This window comes from Hylaeus volcanicus, chromosome 7 (assembly GCF_026283585.1).
Source record: "Hylaeus volcanicus isolate JK05 chromosome 7, UHH_iyHylVolc1.0_haploid, whole genome shotgun sequence".
In the NCBI taxonomy this organism is placed as follows: Eukaryota; Metazoa; Arthropoda; class Insecta; order Hymenoptera; family Colletidae; genus Hylaeus; species Hylaeus volcanicus.
The window spans coordinates 1,973,951-1,993,028 of record NC_071982.1 but is presented as its reverse complement, the minus strand read 5'-3'; the positions used below and the strand labels follow the sequence as shown (position 1 = coordinate 1,993,028).

The window sequence follows — 19,078 nt, the reverse complement described above, 5'->3', positions numbered from 1 at the left end:
ATTCCAGTATCGTGTCCAGTAGTATCACTTTAGAGGAGTATTCCAACAGTCCAGTGAGTTATAGCTCACACTTTTAGCAACTATAACCTCTTACTGCTTCAAAACAAAAAGACGATTATCATTTATTTGAATTTCACTTTCCTATTGGCTGAGATGGTCAATTTGACGCATGCGCGTATCATTCGGAATACGCTTAGAAAGAGAGGGAAATATATTCCCACACCATAACGTAGGAACGAGTGCCTCTTAGAGGCAGTATAGGACGATTAGCCAAATAGTAGTATTACATACATGGTATATATTAGATTTTCAATTTGTCTTCCCCAACTCTCGATTATCCTGTTTCGGTCCCAATGGTGCCGGTTAATCGAAGTCCCACTGTGTTTAACAAGTATGCTATAGTGTGCCATAGCGTGCCACAGGTTTCTCACTCCACAAATCTGCAGATTTCATAAAAGCTTGACGCAACCACTTGTCAATTTGCATCCTCGATACAAAAATTTCAATCATCTGATTATCTCTCTCCATTGAGAACCCAGCCATGCTATTCATCCGCTGAAACTCTTGAGTGTTTAAGACCGCGAAGTCAACAAAGAATCCCGCAGTGGATTTTCAGAGAGCCGAAGAATCCGCGACACTTCCTTTCGCAAGCGCAATTAAAGATCTAAGTGCTGCACGCGCGTCTGTCGCCGTCTAGGATTATTTAAAGTGAAGAGTGCAAGACCTTGGAAGTCATGACGCTTGCCTTGACATTCTTCCGCGCGATCTCCCTGTTCCGTGTGCATACGTGGGAACATAGAGACGCGTAAGAGGCGGTCCTCCGCAGTCTCCAGAGAGAGAGGACGGGGGAAACACAAAGCAGCTGAGAGAAAATATTGATCGTCTTGTTACATGTCTTGAAATATCGATGTCCGACGGAACGGTCGGCGTGTCCCGCGTAATATTGTCGCGGAACCGGTTGCCGATTCGTCGACTTTCAATTATGCACCTTCCGGCACTAGGCTTGGAACGGGTCGAGCCGAAGGTGCTCACTCGATCATTCAAGTATCGCATAGATCCGCTTGACGAGCACGCTGGAAGCCCTCTAGGATGCTTGCGGTCTGTGGCATTTCGAGGAGAAAGTACCTCGTTCCAATTCGTTGAATAAATATATACCCCCCGTTCCTCCGCGTGTAACCATGACTGGGGCTTACCATGATGCAGAACGCTGGGAAAAGTCGGCGATTCGTCGTGGGGGCACTCGTTGACGATTTTGATTGCATTCGCGGGAGTGAGTGCTGAGGAATAAACAGTATAGCAATGTTTGTTGAATTCGGAGTTTGGGAAATGTTTTCTTGATTTAGAAGTTATTAGTTAATATATTCTTGATCGAACGAAGATAATAAAATTCTGAAGCTGGACGTCGCGAAGGAGGATGTTAAAAAAGTGCCAAATTTGCATTCTTTACTCACGATACAATATTACATTTAGAATTATAGCCAGATAAAATTATGTTACTAATACCAAATTCAATGTTCTATCAATTTATATATATATCAACAGATTGAGCTGTTTAGAATAATCGTTCATGAAGTCACGATTAATTTGTTCAATTTATTTAATTTTTCTTGACAATTTATTTAATTTATCCTTATACAGGGTGTTTTACCCAAACCAGCCCCTCTTAACTATCTCTTCTAATTGTGACGATACAAAAAATACTTTACTCCATACTTTACAATATATTAAGGGGACCGAAAAATAATCGAAATTGTATCAAGATTTATTCGTTAAAGAAATCTTAAATACTAATCAACAAAATGAAGGCAGTTGTTCAATTCCATTTTTAAAAAAGTGCTTCGATTTTTCATTGATAAACTTTTGCAAGTCGAAGACATTTTGATTATTTGTCGGTTCCCCTAATATTTTTTCCAACGTCTTTTGTTTTGGGAGATTTCAAGGTCATCGATGTTTCTTTATTTATAAATGTATATTTTTCCTATCGCATTACGTAGCCGACACTAAAATACAAAAAACGAATCCACTAATGAATCCACTAATGAATCCACTAATGAATATCATTTATGTTTCTGTATTTAGTTTGTGTTGCATTAGGGAGCATATTTTATCAACCTTTCATTTAGTGTTCTATGAACAATAATAAAACAACAATTCAATTTTCTATTCATTGAAGTATCCCTCCGCAAACTTCCTTTGCCAATCTTGACACCCTAGATATTAATTCCTCATGTATCTTATGTAATATTATTCAATTTATTTTGTAATATCTCCCATAAGTGTTTGTTAAATATTGGAACTTTTCTGTCTAAACGATCTCATAATTTCTCTATGAAAAATACACCACTCAACGCTTTAATATTATTGAATGTAATAAATTACCTGAATTAATTATCTGAAACAGAATTTAGTAACAAAAAATTGTACAGTAACAATTGATGACATACATTCGTACAGCAACCCATTTAACATAAACGATTCCTGTACGAATACTTCTTACACTGACTGTATATGTATTAGTTATTCATTAAAAGTGACAAGTGTCCATATATTTATGGACAGAGGTGTATGTCTTTGAAATTAAATTTTACTCGAAAAATTGAACTGAAACTTAAAGTTGATATTTCGTTCATTACACGCAACATTCAAATTGCATGTAAAATATTTTTTTGTGTAATCAGAATTGGAAAACATATTCAGAGGGCCTGCTTTAGATGTGACACCCTGTATATTATCAGGAAATTAAATTTGTCCTTAAAAATTTATAATTAATGAACACATTTACGCTCCCTATGAAATTGGTCACTGGAAAATATGCAATATAATTGCCTGTGAGGAGTAAATGAAGTTTAAAAAAAAAAAAGAAAAATGGTTGTCGACGAATCTAAGCAGAAGACGTTATTCGAAATTGCAGTTACTTCAGTTCACCTAGGAACGGCTACCCTCCCGGTTTAGATCCAAGGTTTCCGGCGTTTAAAACGGCCGCGACGCCCTTCGTCGGTTTGATGGCGCCTCTGGGTGCACCTCAACCATCGACTGTACCAACCACCTCACCTCTTTCTAGCAAAGACCCGAAGGAACAGAAGCAAGACAGTCTCTTCGGCAACCCGGTGTTTCCGCCTATGCTCGATATGTCGTCGACGCAGGCTCTCTTGCACATGGTGAGGACTGCGAACGCCGCGCAGAATGCAGCTGAACTGGAAACCTACCTTAAAGGTAAACAATTGTTCGTCCAACTGCGTTTTCTTGTTTTCAATTCTCATTTTCTTAAGATATCATTTGCTCATTTTTTAGTCTCAACTTCTTTTCTGTTTTCCACGTTCGTATCTTTTTATTTTTTTAACAAAAGAAAAAATTGTACTGTAGATTTGTAGAATAAACTGTAGATACTGTAGAATTGTTAATAAGGGAGCTTGTATACATGAAAGTAATTAAGAAAATTAGGGAAATCTTAGATTTCTTAGTTTTAGACTCTTAGTAATCTCCAAATCAAAGAATCTAAAACGTATATCTATGAAATTATTTTTGTCAGGATGATGTGTAATAATTGTCAGGGAAAGAATTTTAAAGGAATTATACAAGATGGAGCATTTTAAATGGGATCACTCGAATATCTCTGTTATTTATAATTCTATGAAAAGAATCTATAGAACAAAGTTACATTATTTCAAGGGTAATGGTGAGACCATTTGTTTTTCAAGGTCATTCAGTAAACTGATTTCAATGTTATTGAAATTTTTTTAAATGGGAGTGGATATTTTCGTTATTGGAAACTTGTAGCTGATAAAAAAAAATTCAAACAAGCTTAATACCTGTAGATAACTGAGTATATTGAAGTATGACTTCAACTCTTATGAATAATAAATAATTACATTTATTTCAATTTCTTTTTAAATACCGACTTCAAAAGCCCTGTATCCCTTTAAACAATGTAATTTGGTCTTACAAATTCTTTTCATAGAATTCTAAATAACGAAGGTATTCAGGTATTCCCATTCAAATCCTCCAACCTGTATATTATTCAATTTTATCGTAAAGACTGTAGAAATTCAGGTATATGTAATACACATAAATTAATGTATATATGTATATAAAATTAACAAAGAAAATTTGGAGATCTTAAAAATCAGTTTTCAAAAATATATCCTGATCTTTAAATACAGAATACTAAAATTACAGACTATATTATTCCTAATTGCACGCACATTTATTAAACGGTTAAGTCGTCTTTCACGACCAGGTGCAAACAAAAGAGACGCCGGGGTGACGAGTCCCCTGGACCTGTCGACTCCAGGAGGATTCGCTCCTCGCAAGAGGCAGCGAGCGGAGACCAGGAGACCTGGAAGCGTATCGCCTAAACCGAAGGCAACCCCAAGGCCCACAACACCACCCCCGGTTAGGTGTCCGTCTCTCTGCGGTCACATGCCCTGCGGCGACGGCCAAGCTGTGAATCGATGGACCATCGAGGATGTCGTCAACTACGTGTCATCGATAGATAGCTGCGCGGAGTACGCACAGGTGAGTCAACCAGCAATTTTTTTCTCCTCATCTGAGGTTTCATAAGAACCGCCAGAAGCGCTGGGGAAACTTTAGAAGGTTGGAATTCGAAACCGAAGTAAAGTCGTTGTTCGAATGTTTCGACCTTCCATTGGATTTGCTCTTCAGCTAATGGAAATTTATGAGATTGAGTTTAATTAAGGAGGCAAGAAGAAGGAAAGAGGATTGTTTTTTTGAAAAGTGGAAGTAGGAAGATGAAAGATGGATGCAACGGAATAGAAGCTGAGGATTGAAGATGTGTCAAATTTATATAAAACTTATTTATTATATTAAAATTAATGCTTTCGGTATATGATCATTGTTTCCAATATCTAAAGTGAAGGTTATGGTTATCAAACATGAATGACAGTCCTCTGAGAATCTAAGTCTCAAGATTCATTTCTCTGCTTCAATTTTCCATTGTTCTGTCACTCTTGTTTCATAAAACAATTCTTACAATAAAAATGCTCTCAGTAAAATTAAAGATAATTTTTCAAGATTAGTATATAATAATATCTTACAGCTTTCCAGGTTCAACTACATATTTTTCGGTTTGAATATCACTCCATCTATGAACCCAACTACACAAAAAATAATATTTTTCGTGAAAGATCAAAATGAAGAAAGCTTCCCACATGATTGTAGAACTGCCTAAGATATCAAACCTGTTCGCTTTCAATAATAAAAAACTTGATCTATCAAAAACCTAGTGTCATCAAACCCTCTGCACAAAAAGTCATGCACCATCACGAAAAACTCATGCACCAGACAGCTAGAACACGCGAATAAATCTTGGTTAGGCCTTGTCCAGAAGACAGATAAGGATCCAGCTTTCGAAGTCTATATTAAAAAAAAAAAATAGAAATAAAAGTACTTATCAAATAAATAAAAAAAAAAAAAAAATTCTTGATTTCAGCAATCTTCGAACCTTAGTGAAATATAAATGAAATAATAGTACTTACTTATCAAACAAACAAAAGAAACTAAAAATTCTTGATTTCAGAAATCTCCAAACCTTAGCGAATTTTAATTCCTTGGACGCGCAATAAAAACTCGCGATCTGAAACGCGCTACACGAATCGCGCGTAAATCACTTCATCTGTACAAGACCTGTCACGTCGTTACATTTCATTTACGTCCGAGCGAAACATCGACTATCCTGAAAAGCGGTTTCAATTATAAACCGACCACATCGCAGACAAGGTTACGCTTTTAATTGCTCCCTGTTTCGATATCTCTCCCCGAGCTTTCTCTCGTCCGTGGCTTTTCAAACGTGTTTTCTTTCGATCCCGAGCCTCGCGAACGTCGCAGCCGGGACGTGTGTCGGCAATTTCTCCGGGAGCGAACAAAGAAGAGTGCCACGCGTTCGCTCGACTCTGGTTGCGTCACCGGGCTCGAAAATTAACGAGTGGCCAGTCGCGGGAATAGGTTTCAAGCGTGCCAGTTTTAATTGCTTTTGAAAGTCGTTCGCGTAATGAGGCGTATCGAGATACGTCGCGCAATATCTTTCGAGCTGCGCAGCCTCCTCTCCGACATCCACGTTGCGATGAGGCAACGAAAGAGGCCTAGGAAGCATTGAATGACCTGACATCAGTCAATCCAGACAGTCTGGCATCAGCGTGGAGACGGTGCGCCCGTTAGGAAAGTTCTATAATGACCCCTCGAAGCTAGAATCGACCCTGCACACCCCTCTCTGTTCGTCGTGTCCACACTTTCTCCCCCTTTTTCACGGGAGAGCGAACTCTCTCGCTTTTATCCCCCTAGGCGAAATTCCAACGGGGCACGTCAAGTTATTCGTAATCGCCTTCAACGTTTCTTTTTTTTTTTTAGGGTTTTTGTTTCCAATGGGGATTTGTTGAAAAGGAACAGAGTCGTACCTTAGCTTAGTGGAGTCGGCACCTCCAAATGCAAAATTTTGATCAAAATCAAATCGCATTCGTTTGTCCACGATTTGTCCGCCAAAAATTTTCATTTGTCCACCCCTCCACCCAAAAAAAATGATTAAAAAAAATTTTTTTATTCAGCACCCCCATGCAAATTTTTTTCTCTCTTTTTTCGTATCTCCCTGTGTCGCAATACGACATTCGTTCTCATTCGAGCGTTGTTCATCTCATTGCGAACGTTAAACAGGAAAGGGCATTAGGATTATATTTAACTTGACTTAATTATACAAGTTTTGAAGTGTTAGATTTGTTGGCTTTTCACTCATTCTCTGCTAGGCAAATTTAAAACGTTTTGCCTTGGGAAATCTTGCCCTGCCAAAATTTAATTCAGATGTGTATTCTAGGTTTTTATTTTGATAATAAAAAGTGATATTAAATTTGTTGTTATAATAAACAAATTTACGATCTTCTTTTGCAATAATTCGTGACTCAATAGGCTAAGAACTTATTACCCTCGAGTAATTGCAATCAGTTTGAACTACGAGACGTCTTGTAGTTGGCAGTGAATGGGGTTAATATGTATACAAAAATTAACTTGATTCGAATTTTTTTTTTATACTTGGTGGTATCGATATCGTGTGAATTGAAATCACTATAAAAGTTTAGATTTCTCGTGCAGTATAAAACAGAACAGAAGTTATGAATCTACTAGACAATGTAATTAGACAAATACATTAGGCAATACAATTAGACAAATATATTACATAATATAATTAGACAAATACATTAGGCAATACAATTAGACAAATATATTACATAATATAATTAGACAAATACATTAGGAAATACATTTAGACAAGTATATTAGGCAACATAATTAGACACATATATTGGGCAATGCAATTCGATAAATATTTTAGACAATATATTGCCTAAGGCACGAGTGTGATGGAATGAGAGAGGGTGAAAATGGGTAGAAATTTGTGTAACTAAGCCCATTTCTTGACTTGAAAGCTGAAATAAATATCTATCTATCTATCAATATTGAGGTATCGATGAAATCTGACCATAGAAAAGATGTAATAATTTCCAGTTAGAGTATACACCAATAAATCACACCACTTCGAAGATAATTGAATGCATAAAATCTAAAAAACTGAATTTAAATTAGGATGTAAAAAGTTTTGATCAACGTTATGGTTGAACAGTTAACATAACAGTCATAATATCAAAGTATTGAATAATTCAGTACGCAGAGAAAAGGTAATAATTTGTAGTTAAAGTACGTACGAATAATTCATACCGCTTTGATGAAATCGTGTTTCAATTAATGTTTCGGAATCCTAAGAAGTGAATTCAAATTAGAATTTTAAAAATTTTCATTTCGCATTAACGGTTCGCTTAAGCATTATGCTCAATCATTGTCAGAAATACGATGGATTGTTTTATAATTGGAGCCTAAACGCGAGACTGTAATTATAGATCTGATAGGGGCAGAAGCGAATTGATTAATTTGAGACAATTAAGCGGTACCGTCTCGTTAGCAGGCGGTATCCTTTCTTGCGGAGTTCGCCAAGCAACGAATAAGTTTCTTCGACTTCTTCACGGTTGCTCTTCCTGATTGAAGTTATTAGCCTGTCACATTGGTCACTCACGCTTGACAGACAGCAACGTTTCTGAATTCTTCTCTGTTCAGTCATTGTTTCGTTTTTGCGACCGAAACAACAGACTATTCTTCTTCTTACATTCTCATCTCTACAGAAGATGGATTGTCTAAAGGGTTTCTTCACCTTCAATTACATCCTTTTTAACGGTTACGAACAGAAAATAATTTAATACTTGTATTTTTATTACAAGACAAGTAAAATATTTATTTTCTGTTACTTATTTGATCTTGATTTATCAGAGGATATATTTATGCGAATTTTTAACGAATTTACGAACAGAAAATAATTTAATACTTGTATTTTTATTTCAAGACAAGTAGAGTATTTATTTTTTGTTACTTATTTGGTCTTCATTTATTATAGGATATATTTGTTGATTTTTATCCTTTTTGTAAAACGTTGTGTTTGTAAAAATAATTATTTACAATGGTGTTATCTTCATGATTTATTTTTCTAAATAAATTCGATCTTTCAAACGAATAATTTTTCGTTTCGTCGATTTCATATAATTATAAAGATGGGGTGCAAGAAGTAGCAAAAATTGATTTTTAGAATCATAGAAAAACATAATTTTAGATAATTATGTTAATACATAATATTACTCCAAAATTATCCAGATTTCCTTGTAACAATATATATTTAGGAATTATTTAATATTCGAGCCAAATAATACTGGTCGCCTCTACAAAGCTATTAAATATTCTCTTAACACCACTCTAGAGGCTGAAAAAAAGGCCTAACTTTGACAATTAATTTTGAGAGTATGGCAAAAGGAATAGGATTTCTTTTTACAGGGTTTGTTAAAGAGTCGCTTTGCCGCCGCCATTGTGAACTCAAATTATGATACAATAATTTTTGTTTATACTTCAATATATGTTAAACAAACCCTGTAAAAAGAAATCCTATTCCTTTTGCGTTACTCTCAAAATTAATTATCAAATTATTAGGCCCTTCTTTTAGATTCTAGAGTCGTGTTACCTCTTAACAATACACTATATGCAAATTTCGTAAACCTTCCTTAGCCAACTACACAGAGATCATTACCAATAGACAGTACCAAGCATACTCCAACAGAGGTCAGAAAAATTACGTATTCTTTCCATTACAACGTCACGCTTCTATTTTTGTTACCAAACAAGAGCATTCCTGCCGTTCCTAAACCCCAGTTCAAAGTTCCCAGAATTCTGACGCACCCGTTCGTGGAATCCTCTTGACTGCTGATCCATTCAACCGTGCGTCGTTCTCGATAACACGGCCGATTCCGCTCGAGAGGGGAAAAAAAGCTCTCGGGACACCTTCCTGACGTTCCAAAAACACTGACCGGTCTTTGGGGGCCCGTTTGGAAGCGTAACGTGGTTTCTCGAGAACTGTCAGGTCCGATTATGTTAGCCAGCTATCGTTAGGCCTTCGCAGCCACGGCCCTCTCGAGACGTCAGCCTGTCAGGTCCGTAAATTTTTGTGGGGGCATCCACCTAGTCATGCATATACATGAACACTCGAAAGGGGATCTCGAGTATCTCGATCGACCGTCCAGTCGAATTCGAGGATGACGACGGGTCGAACACGAATATTGCCGCTGGCGGATCAAGTCATTACGGTCTTCTTTACGGGCGAAATTTAAGAGACAGAGATTCGGCCGCCCCCGCGACTTTTTACGTTGCTAAATATGGCGTTTGTTCGTAAGGTAAACGCACTCTGTCCTTTGCACTCTACTGGTGACGTAATGGGTTCGTTGCGAAAGTGGTAGGACTCCATTTTTCTTTCTTCTGAGGTTTAAGGTACACAATCAGGATGAAATTGTTCTGCTTACGAGTCTTTCATACCTTTATTCTTCAACACTTCCATCTTTTAATAGTTATTCTTTAAAGCCTCCACTCTTTAATCCAGGCATTCTTTAACGCCACCACTCTTTAATGTTTTATATCTTTAGTATCTCTATTTCGTAACGCCTCTACTCTTTAATGTTTCATATCTTTAGTATCTCTATTTTTTAACACCTATACTCTTTAATATCTCCATTCTGAAACACCTCTATCTTTTGATTTCTCCATTTTTTAAGACCTCCACTCTTTAATATCTCCATTCTGCAACACCTCTATCATTTAATGCCTCCATTCTTTAATACTTGTTTAGTAAGTAAAAGAACACTTGACTTTCAAAAACGGTACCACAGTTGCCTTAAAATTGTTCGTGTACACAAAAATAATTTTTGGAGTTCAAAGGGTTAATTGTAACCTTAGCTACAATTTCTCTTCAGTATAGACTACAACGCTAACGACAGCGATTAATCTAGTCTGCCAATATCCCCTCAAAGCAATTATGACTTTTTATACTATCATAAATACCTGCCAACCCATAAAAAACAACGAAAAATAATAATTACACATGTTCACAAGTATTTGATGAAAGTCACGTTTCGGGCATTTATATTTTCAGCCTCTTCGGCGTTTAAAAATCATACGAGTACATGATACAGAAATTCTGTCAGCAGAAGAAGAATTTCACAATCGTTAAATCAAGTTTGAAACCCATTACGACACTCGAAGGCAGCTTCGTGCTCCTTAGCATTGAAATAATGCTTCACAGTTGACATTATTCTCCGGTTGGCAGGTGTGGTATGTGATTTGTGACCACTGAGCGTCGCGTGAATTGATGTTTGAAAACGTGCTGCTCAAAACAGTCGGAACGACGCCTACTCGAATGGCATTGTCGCTCAGGAAGGTGTCCAGTACTTTAGATACATGGTGAGTCACGCAAATCTCGTATCTCTTGCGCGAGGTTGAGTGACATAACAGTGCCTATCTTTCTGCGATCTCAAATTTTTCTCAAGTACGACGATCCACTGGAGTAGTGCAATTGTACTTCCTGTTTGAACGACCCTATACGTAAATCGATTTCACTGATATTATTCTGCTCATAGAAATATTAGTTTCAGGTATCTTAAAAAGAAATATTTTGTATATCTTGAATTTTTCTATTGTTTATTTTTGTTGTCAAAGAAAATGTTCGAATGTTAATTTCATAGGCTTAAATAAGCTAGTATTTATTCACGGTTCGACTTTTGATAAATTGTAACATTTGTGGATTCTGAAGATGTCTCTAAAATAAAAGATGGATAAATATGATTTAACATATATTATCGTTTATTCACGTTTCAGCCTTTTATTTTAGGGACACCTTCAGAAACTATAAAAGTTACAACTTGGTAAATCGAACATATAGAAATAGAAAATGCTATTAGATTTGTTATTGATAATGGTTTTACCATCGATAACTTCCTAAGGAACAAGTTTAGGGCATTAGTATGTTAATACTTTTTTGTAGAGCACAAGAAACTGCATCGGCCTATGTCGTCAAAAATATAGGTTTCCATTTAAAAAGAACTACAGTTGCATTTTTCTAATATACTGATGCACAAAAGTGCATAAAATTAGTTGCATGTTATGCACCATCCAAAACCATTTATAATATCTTTTTCTACCTCTAATTGTTTAGGTGGTACAGCCTGTTCCAGTTGCGTGAGACACCCTGTATCAGCGTGCCCTTAAGCATATCTACAGAGAAATAATCGAACCTTATCTTAGAGCCTGTTAGAAACGAGAAAATCACCATATAACACACCGCCAGCCTCGGAGCCAAGCATACAAATTTAAACTAAGCGTCATTAACGAGCAATTAAAGCTGGTCTAAACGCACGTCTTTATTGACGACCATAAATCCCGGCTGCCAAACGCGCCGCGATAATTAAGTACGCAGTATTCGCCGGCAATTATTTACATTTCCCCTCTATAGTTTCTCGCCGTACGTCGAAACGAAAGTGAGCGTACGTACCGCGGCACTATTCCAGATCTAGATAAGGATCGATGCTATAATTCCACGGGATCTACCGAAGGATCGCTCTCACCGTTGATCAGTTCGCGGTATCCTTTATAAGATAATCTCGAGACGTCGCGACGCGATACGGTATTTACGAACTAGAAAACCTTGTAAATTGTACGTTCGTGCTTCTGCTATCTGCGATTCGTCACGATGGCTGGGTACGCCTTCGTCGTCCATCACCGGTGAACTCTGCGTCTCGGCTCGGAAAACGCTTTAACGAAAGGATAAACGTTTTTAACGCGTTCAAGTATTATAAAACAGGAGACTGATTGTTTACCGTTTCGTGAACTGTTAACAGTTTTGTAGGAGAAACTCGATACACTACTGGTCATTAATTTCGATACGCCCGACTCGTCGTTGAGACCATTTGATGTTTTGATTAAGGATCGATATACTATCACACAATATTTCATTATATCATCAATCCATAAGTGTTATTAGCTGACTATGCTTCGTGTGTAGGGAACATCGAGAACGTGAACGAAGAGAATTCTTTTTATAATACACATTTATTTTAAAAGAACTGAAAGAAAAGAAATAAAATAAAATATGCCTTTCTTACATATGAACAAAAGAAAACAGAAGGAAAATAAAGGGGGGTACGCCTCACACACCGTGTAAAACAGACCTACGCACCAAACGTATGCAAAAGCCTGATTAGCTCATACATTCAAAAATACAAAATAAAATAATTACATATCAACAATAAGTAATTAGCAGAATGCAGATTTGTATGCATTTATAGGAAATTTGCAATAATATAAAAGACACAATGCAACTGTAAAGACAAACTTATAAAATGCACGCGATATGCATTAATATAAAAGAATATTAGAAGAAAAATTCATATTATAATATACAATACATATATTGCAGATATAATGCAGATTTGTATGCATTTATAGGAAATTTGCAATAATATAAAAGACACGATGCAATTGTAAAGACAAAATTACAAAATGCACATAGTATGCAATAATATAAAAGAATATTAAACGAAAAATTCATATTATAATATACAATATATACAGTAAAATAAATTCCTATTTAGGTTCTATTTATGTAGGCACGTTTGGAAAGATTTTATTTTTCCATAGAGATCGCAATCTAGTAATTAGTTGGTATTATACTAAATATCATACTATACTAAATATTATACTATACTAAATTTTTTAAAATGCCTCATTTATTTTAAACTTCTTTTTAAACTTCATAGAATTTCACTAGGAGAGGTATAAAATTCAGGTACCCTACCTATGATGTTTAAACTCCATCACAAGTCATCCACTCACAAAGGACAGTATCTAACTACCAAAGCATGATTTTATTCCTCTTGAATAGTCACTCGTATCTCCTACATTTTATTCCAGCCCAGGTGCTCAGACAACGTCCTTCCACTTTTCTCTCGGATTTACTATGACACTCCATTTCAAGAATGAATCCTATCGCGATTTTCGTTTTACACGCACTTATACAGTAAAATATAACCAAATCGCGTAAGAACCATTGATAAGTCCTCGTCGCGTAATTTACTCTAACAAGAAGCGTCTGGAGGAAACACGTACGAAACGTTGCACGTTTGAGAATCAGAAGAGGACGGGTTTTAAACTGCCGAGGCATCCTCGCAAAGTGTCCCCGTGTACCTGTGTCCCAAGTGTACCCACACGGAGGCCTGGAGACACTTGGTCCCAGGATCGTTAGAAAGTCATAAATGTGAATCGAATCGGTTCGTACGTCTTTCGTGATGTGGCGCACAAGAAGATATCGTGTCTTCACGTCCCACGCATGATTTTCATGCAAACTCCTCCATCGTTTTCGCTCGCGTTTTATCGGCCTCGCGCTTGTCGTTCGTTCCAGGCTTTGTTCTGCTCGCGCTGACAAAGTGTCAAGATTCCCTTACTTAGCAGAAGACACCGTAACCGTTGGTGTGCTTCGGTTCGGGGTCGGTTCTGGAAATAGGCAGCATTTTCAATTCGTTTTTCGCGAGTTCTAATGAAAAGACGCGGAGAAAGGGTACAGACAAATGGAGAGTTTGAAAATGAATATATTAGGGGGACCAGAAAGTAATGTCGTTTCTTTTAAATTCAATTCAAAGAAATAAATTTATAACGAGCTTTTAATTTTAATCTTTTGCTATCTTGTTCCAACTTGGTACAACTATTTTTTTTTAGAAATTACCTTATGACAGAGTTAGATAAAATTTTGTTTCAATAATAAGGATGAGGATTAGTGTTACACAGACTCAAACTAGCTTTTGTATTTTTATTTCATCATTCCTTCGAACTTCTCTCGAAGGAACTTTTTAATGTACTCATCTTATAACTCTCTGCCAATGTATATACTTTCCATTGATTCTCATACTTCTTCTAAAAATACTACACGTTCGTTTACTTCTTCCATTTCTTTCTACCTCTATCTTTATATCACGTACACTATTCCTAAAACACTGAGACTCTATTTACAAGTCTTTCTGAATTACATTTTCTACAATCTGAAATAATCAAGGTGATCTTCTTCAAGTATTTAGCTTGCGAAGCAGCTCATAAAACGTAGACGTTTCTCTCGCACGTTAGACGAGTGGACGTCGTCATTTCTCGCGATGACTCTTATTCATCTGTGTGAAAATAGTGACCTTTTAGACAAGTTTTAATGCGTAACGATGAAAAAAAAAAATCACAGAGCCTTAGGTATGGAGAGTAAGCCTACTTCGAAGCTAGAAACTCATTTACAGATAATGCAGTGTGACACGGATCATTATCACGATGGAGCAACCAGGTGTCAGTAATGATTAGACACGGCGAACGCTTTCCTTTTTATTTAGTTCTTTCTCTTCGAGGCTTGATGTTGATTGTCGATTGTACTAGATCGCCAACTTTAGACTTTCCATATTTTCAATTTATCTTACCATGACAAGGATTAAGGAGTTCCTGTTCTTCTAAAACAGTTCACACTATCAAAAAATATTGTGAATAAGATAATACTTGGCCTTCGTAAGCGATTGTTAACTTTGTATAGGTGTGCCAAGCACTTTCATCTGGTTTAATACAAAATTTGATGGCACAATGTTTTTCAACATTTTTCTGTTCCATTTTTGCTATCCTTGAAAACATTTGCTTTAAAACTGTTGGGCATTAATGAATTATATTTTCACCTTGATTCTTATACGTATTCTTACACGATTCTTATATCCGATTGTTCTATGAATTTCTGCATACTTCCTATTCTTCGAATTCCTATTCTCTTCATACTGAATTGTTACTTTGCGATAAAGTATACAGGGTGTCCCAAAAATGTTGTAACACCTTGAAAGGGGTGGTTCGGGAGGTGATTTCGAATAACTTTTTCCTTAGCGAAAATGTTGTCCGAGGTTTGGTTAAAGAGATATTAAGAGAAAAGCTTGACCAATCAGAGCGCGCGTATACCGTTGGAGCGGGCGCGGTAGCGAAGGCTACGAGCTAAGCGGCCGCGTCAATGTCCTTCGATGCACGTCGAGTCGCTTAGCTCGTAGCTTTCGCTACCGCGGCCGCTCCAACGGTATACGTGCGCTCTGATTGGTCAATGTTTTCCGTTAATATCTCCTCAACGAAGTCTCGGACAACATTTTCGCTAAGGAAAAAGTTGTTTCAAATCACCTCCTGAACCACCCCTTTCAATGTGTTACAACAATTTTGGGACACCCTGTATATCAATTGATACCTTATTTATCTCAACACATACTCTCATTGATAGCAATTTTTAGATTTGTATCGTGTAAAAATATAACTCGTACAAAGTCAGCAATTAGTGAGGTACGAATAATTTCGTGACTCACTGTTTCCGCCTTTAAGCTGCGAAAGGGTTGAAGCTCCGGCAGAAGCATCGAACGAGCTAGAAAACGGGCTCCTCCGCATCGCCCAACATGCAAATCGTTCATCACCGATTCCTCGCGGCCGCTCCAAAAATGTCGGCCTGTCAGACACATCTACACGGTGTCCGTGGCGTGCAATTACCGGACGAATCGTGGTTACGTCGGCGAGAGCCGTTCCTCGTAAATCGTTAATCGATATAACGAGGAAGCCCGGAGCTCGTGTATCTCTGCATCAAGGCGGCCCCGAGGGATCTGGAACGATTTTGACGCGCACGGGATCGACGGGATCATTCGACATGCCCGTCCGTGATCGACGCGATCCCCGATGAATATTATCGCCTATTAATGATTAATTGACCAACGTCGGGACCCCGTTTACGTGTGCGAGACGGTGCTCGCCGCGTTAGCTCTCCGCTTCCAGAACGAGAGAGGTCGGTCTGGGTCGCATCACGCTCCGCGCCGAATCGTTAGAAAGTCTGCTCTGAATCCCTCCATCGGACGTCTCACTCTCTCGTTTTTCCACGTTACGGATTCATTTCTCATTCGTGCGTTCCCGATTTTTCGCGTCTAGGTCCTTTCCACCCGCCGATCTTGCTCTATTTTTCCCATCGCACGTATTTACCTGCTCGGCGAGCGTGACGAGCGTGAACGAATTCTATTAAAGTGATTATGACCGTCGAACGTGCGAAACTTTTCACGGGTTCGACGTCGAGCGATTTCTATACGCTGTTAGATGCGTCATTGAAAATTTGAACGATTCTGTTGCGATATTTATGTAGGCGCGATTGGAGAGCGGATTGATAGATCGATAATACGCAGAATTTGTTGGAATGAGAGGTGCAGTCGAAAAATGGAAGATTCTACTTGCATAGTTACAAGGAGAGCTTTTTAGGTGTCCGTCTACGATTGTTTTGATTTTTGGATATGTTTTAAAGGGCCGAAAAATAAGACATACGTATTTTTTATATTTGCCCGTTTTCATATTTAGAGGGTGAAACGACCTCCTAATAGTTTCAGCTGTAATAGGATATTATTATAAACAAATTATTTTTTATCAAATTTAGGGCCACATTTCATATGCAGATAGAAAACTATGAAAGTTTTTCTTAAAAAGCTTAGACAAATATTTTAGACAATATAATTAGACAACTATATTAGGCAATATGATTGGACAAATACATTGGGCAATGCAATTAGGCAAATATATTAGCCAACGTAATTAGACAAATACATTGGGCAATGCAATTAGATAAATATACTAGAAAATATACTTAGACAAATATATTTAGCAATACAGTTAGACAAATATATTAGCCAACATAATTAGACAATATAATTAGGCAATATAATTAGACAAATATTTTAGACAATATAATTTGACAACTATATTAGGCAATATAATTGGACAAATACATTTAGCAATACAATTAGAGAAATATATTAGCCAACATAATTAGACACATATATATATATATAGATATAGGACAATGCAATTAGATAAATATATTGAGCAATATGATTGGACAAATACATGACGCAATGGAATTAGACAAATATATTGAGCAATATAATTTAACAGCCAGTGTAGCGGGAGTTGCTTAGCCAGGTGAATTTAATTTTCCACGTGGCATTTCATAGTAACAAAACTGCGGTGTCCATTGTATCCGTGCGCGATCGTCATTAGCACCGATGCCTAACCGCTGATAAGCTCGAAGGTAACAAGCCACTCTTTCGCCATCCGTCATGCGAATCCCCCGGGCTGGTGACGCGGCGCGAATCGCGCCAATAAATCGTCAAAACGAAATGCAGAAAATCCGCGCGCAGAACCTCGCGACAAGTCGAACAAAGAGCTCCGTCGCTTCCTCGTCGACCCGCGAGCTGGCCTAAAGGCAGGCTGATTTATACGTTTAACAGACGCGTGTCCATGTACACACGTACAAAGGTAACGTACAACAAGATCTTCAATTACACAAGACTTTTCCAGCGTAACGACCGCGAAGGCGAACCCTTTTCATCTCGCAGAAAGCGCTAACAACGAGCGCCCGAGCGAGATCCTTCGCAATCGAGACTAAACATCCCGCTCGATGGATGGCTCTCTTCCTAAGCGAAACTTTCCTAGGCGGAGGTGATTTGAGGCGATGGAAATACGCATAAATTTTGTACTAACGTAATTTTAACGAAAAAATATCTTTTACTAAATAATTTAAATTAGAATTAGTGGAGATTTTGATTTTGGAAAAGTTACTTCAACTTCGGCATAAATACCATAAATTGCATTGATAAAATCCTTGCATCTAATTTGAACTGGTAACCACTGAGTATCTCATTGAATCTCTTTTCAAATGGTTGAAATTTGAATTAATGGATCGATCTGGTAGAACTATGTGGAATATGCAAATGTCGATAGAGGGATATCGCTTCTGCGGTGGTTCGAGGAATGACGCCCCCGCCATTCCTGAGTTTCACCACACATGCGCGCACACATGCATACACATATATACAAATTAGATCATATGGAACCACTGGCATTCCTAATGAGGGTGAATGATAGGATGATCAGAATACAAATGAATTTATACATTCCAGACAAAATTAAACATAATCGATGTTTTGTATCGGTAATCTTTAAATAGTCCCAGAATCTTCTTGTAAATCCTGTTGCGAACTCAAAAAGATGTTGAAGAAATCAACATGTTTATGAAAATTATCCACGCCCCAGTTACTCAAAGAACAAGTTTCTCCTCTATCTTCAGCTATAACTCCTACTGATAAGTCGTTACACGCATCATTTAAATGTTACTGTCATTGAAATCCTTACTGAGACTGATAGACCTATTTTATTATTAAAAACCAGAATTCTAGAACCTCAGTTGTAAAACTCTTCACTAATACGAACCTTTCATCTCCGAGACTCGAATCTCGATATCGAACAAATCCAGGAATGTGAAAACTCGATAAATCCAGATCTCGAATTTCCGGAACCCAATAAATCCAAACCTAGAAATTTTTAAACCCAATAAATTCAAATCTAGAGGGTCTCTGTTAAAAACATCCACTTTATAAAAATGATCCACCCCCCAGTTACTCAAAGAACAAGTTTCTCCTCTATCTCCGGCTATAACTCCTACTGACTATAGACCTATTTTATTATTGAAAATCAGAATCCGAGACTCGAACCTTTCGTCGAACAAATCCAGAAATGTGAAAACTCGATAAATCCAGATCTCGAAATTTCGGAACCCAATAAATCCAAACCTAGAAATTTTTAA

At 37.3% G+C, this 19,078-nt stretch overlaps 1 protein-coding gene across 12 annotated transcripts in view; it reads left to right on the top strand.

Annotated features, from left to right (window-relative positions):
• LOC128879548 (uncharacterized) overlaps window positions 1-19,078 on the top strand; it is a 533,296-nt gene that overhangs the window by 413,877 nt on the left and 100,341 nt on the right. For 11 of the 12 annotated variants that reach the window (XM_054128806.1, XM_054128810.1, XM_054128805.1 and 8 more), the window contains 2 exons: window positions 2,912-3,213; window positions 4,238-4,515. In XM_054128806.1, the coding sequence (XP_053984781.1) occupies window positions 2,912-3,213; window positions 4,238-4,515 (580 nt within the window). Of the gene's footprint in view, window positions 1-2,911; window positions 3,214-4,237; window positions 4,516-5,056; window positions 7,164-19,078 lie in introns of those variants that run through there. The other variant, XM_054128803.1, reaches the window with a different exon arrangement.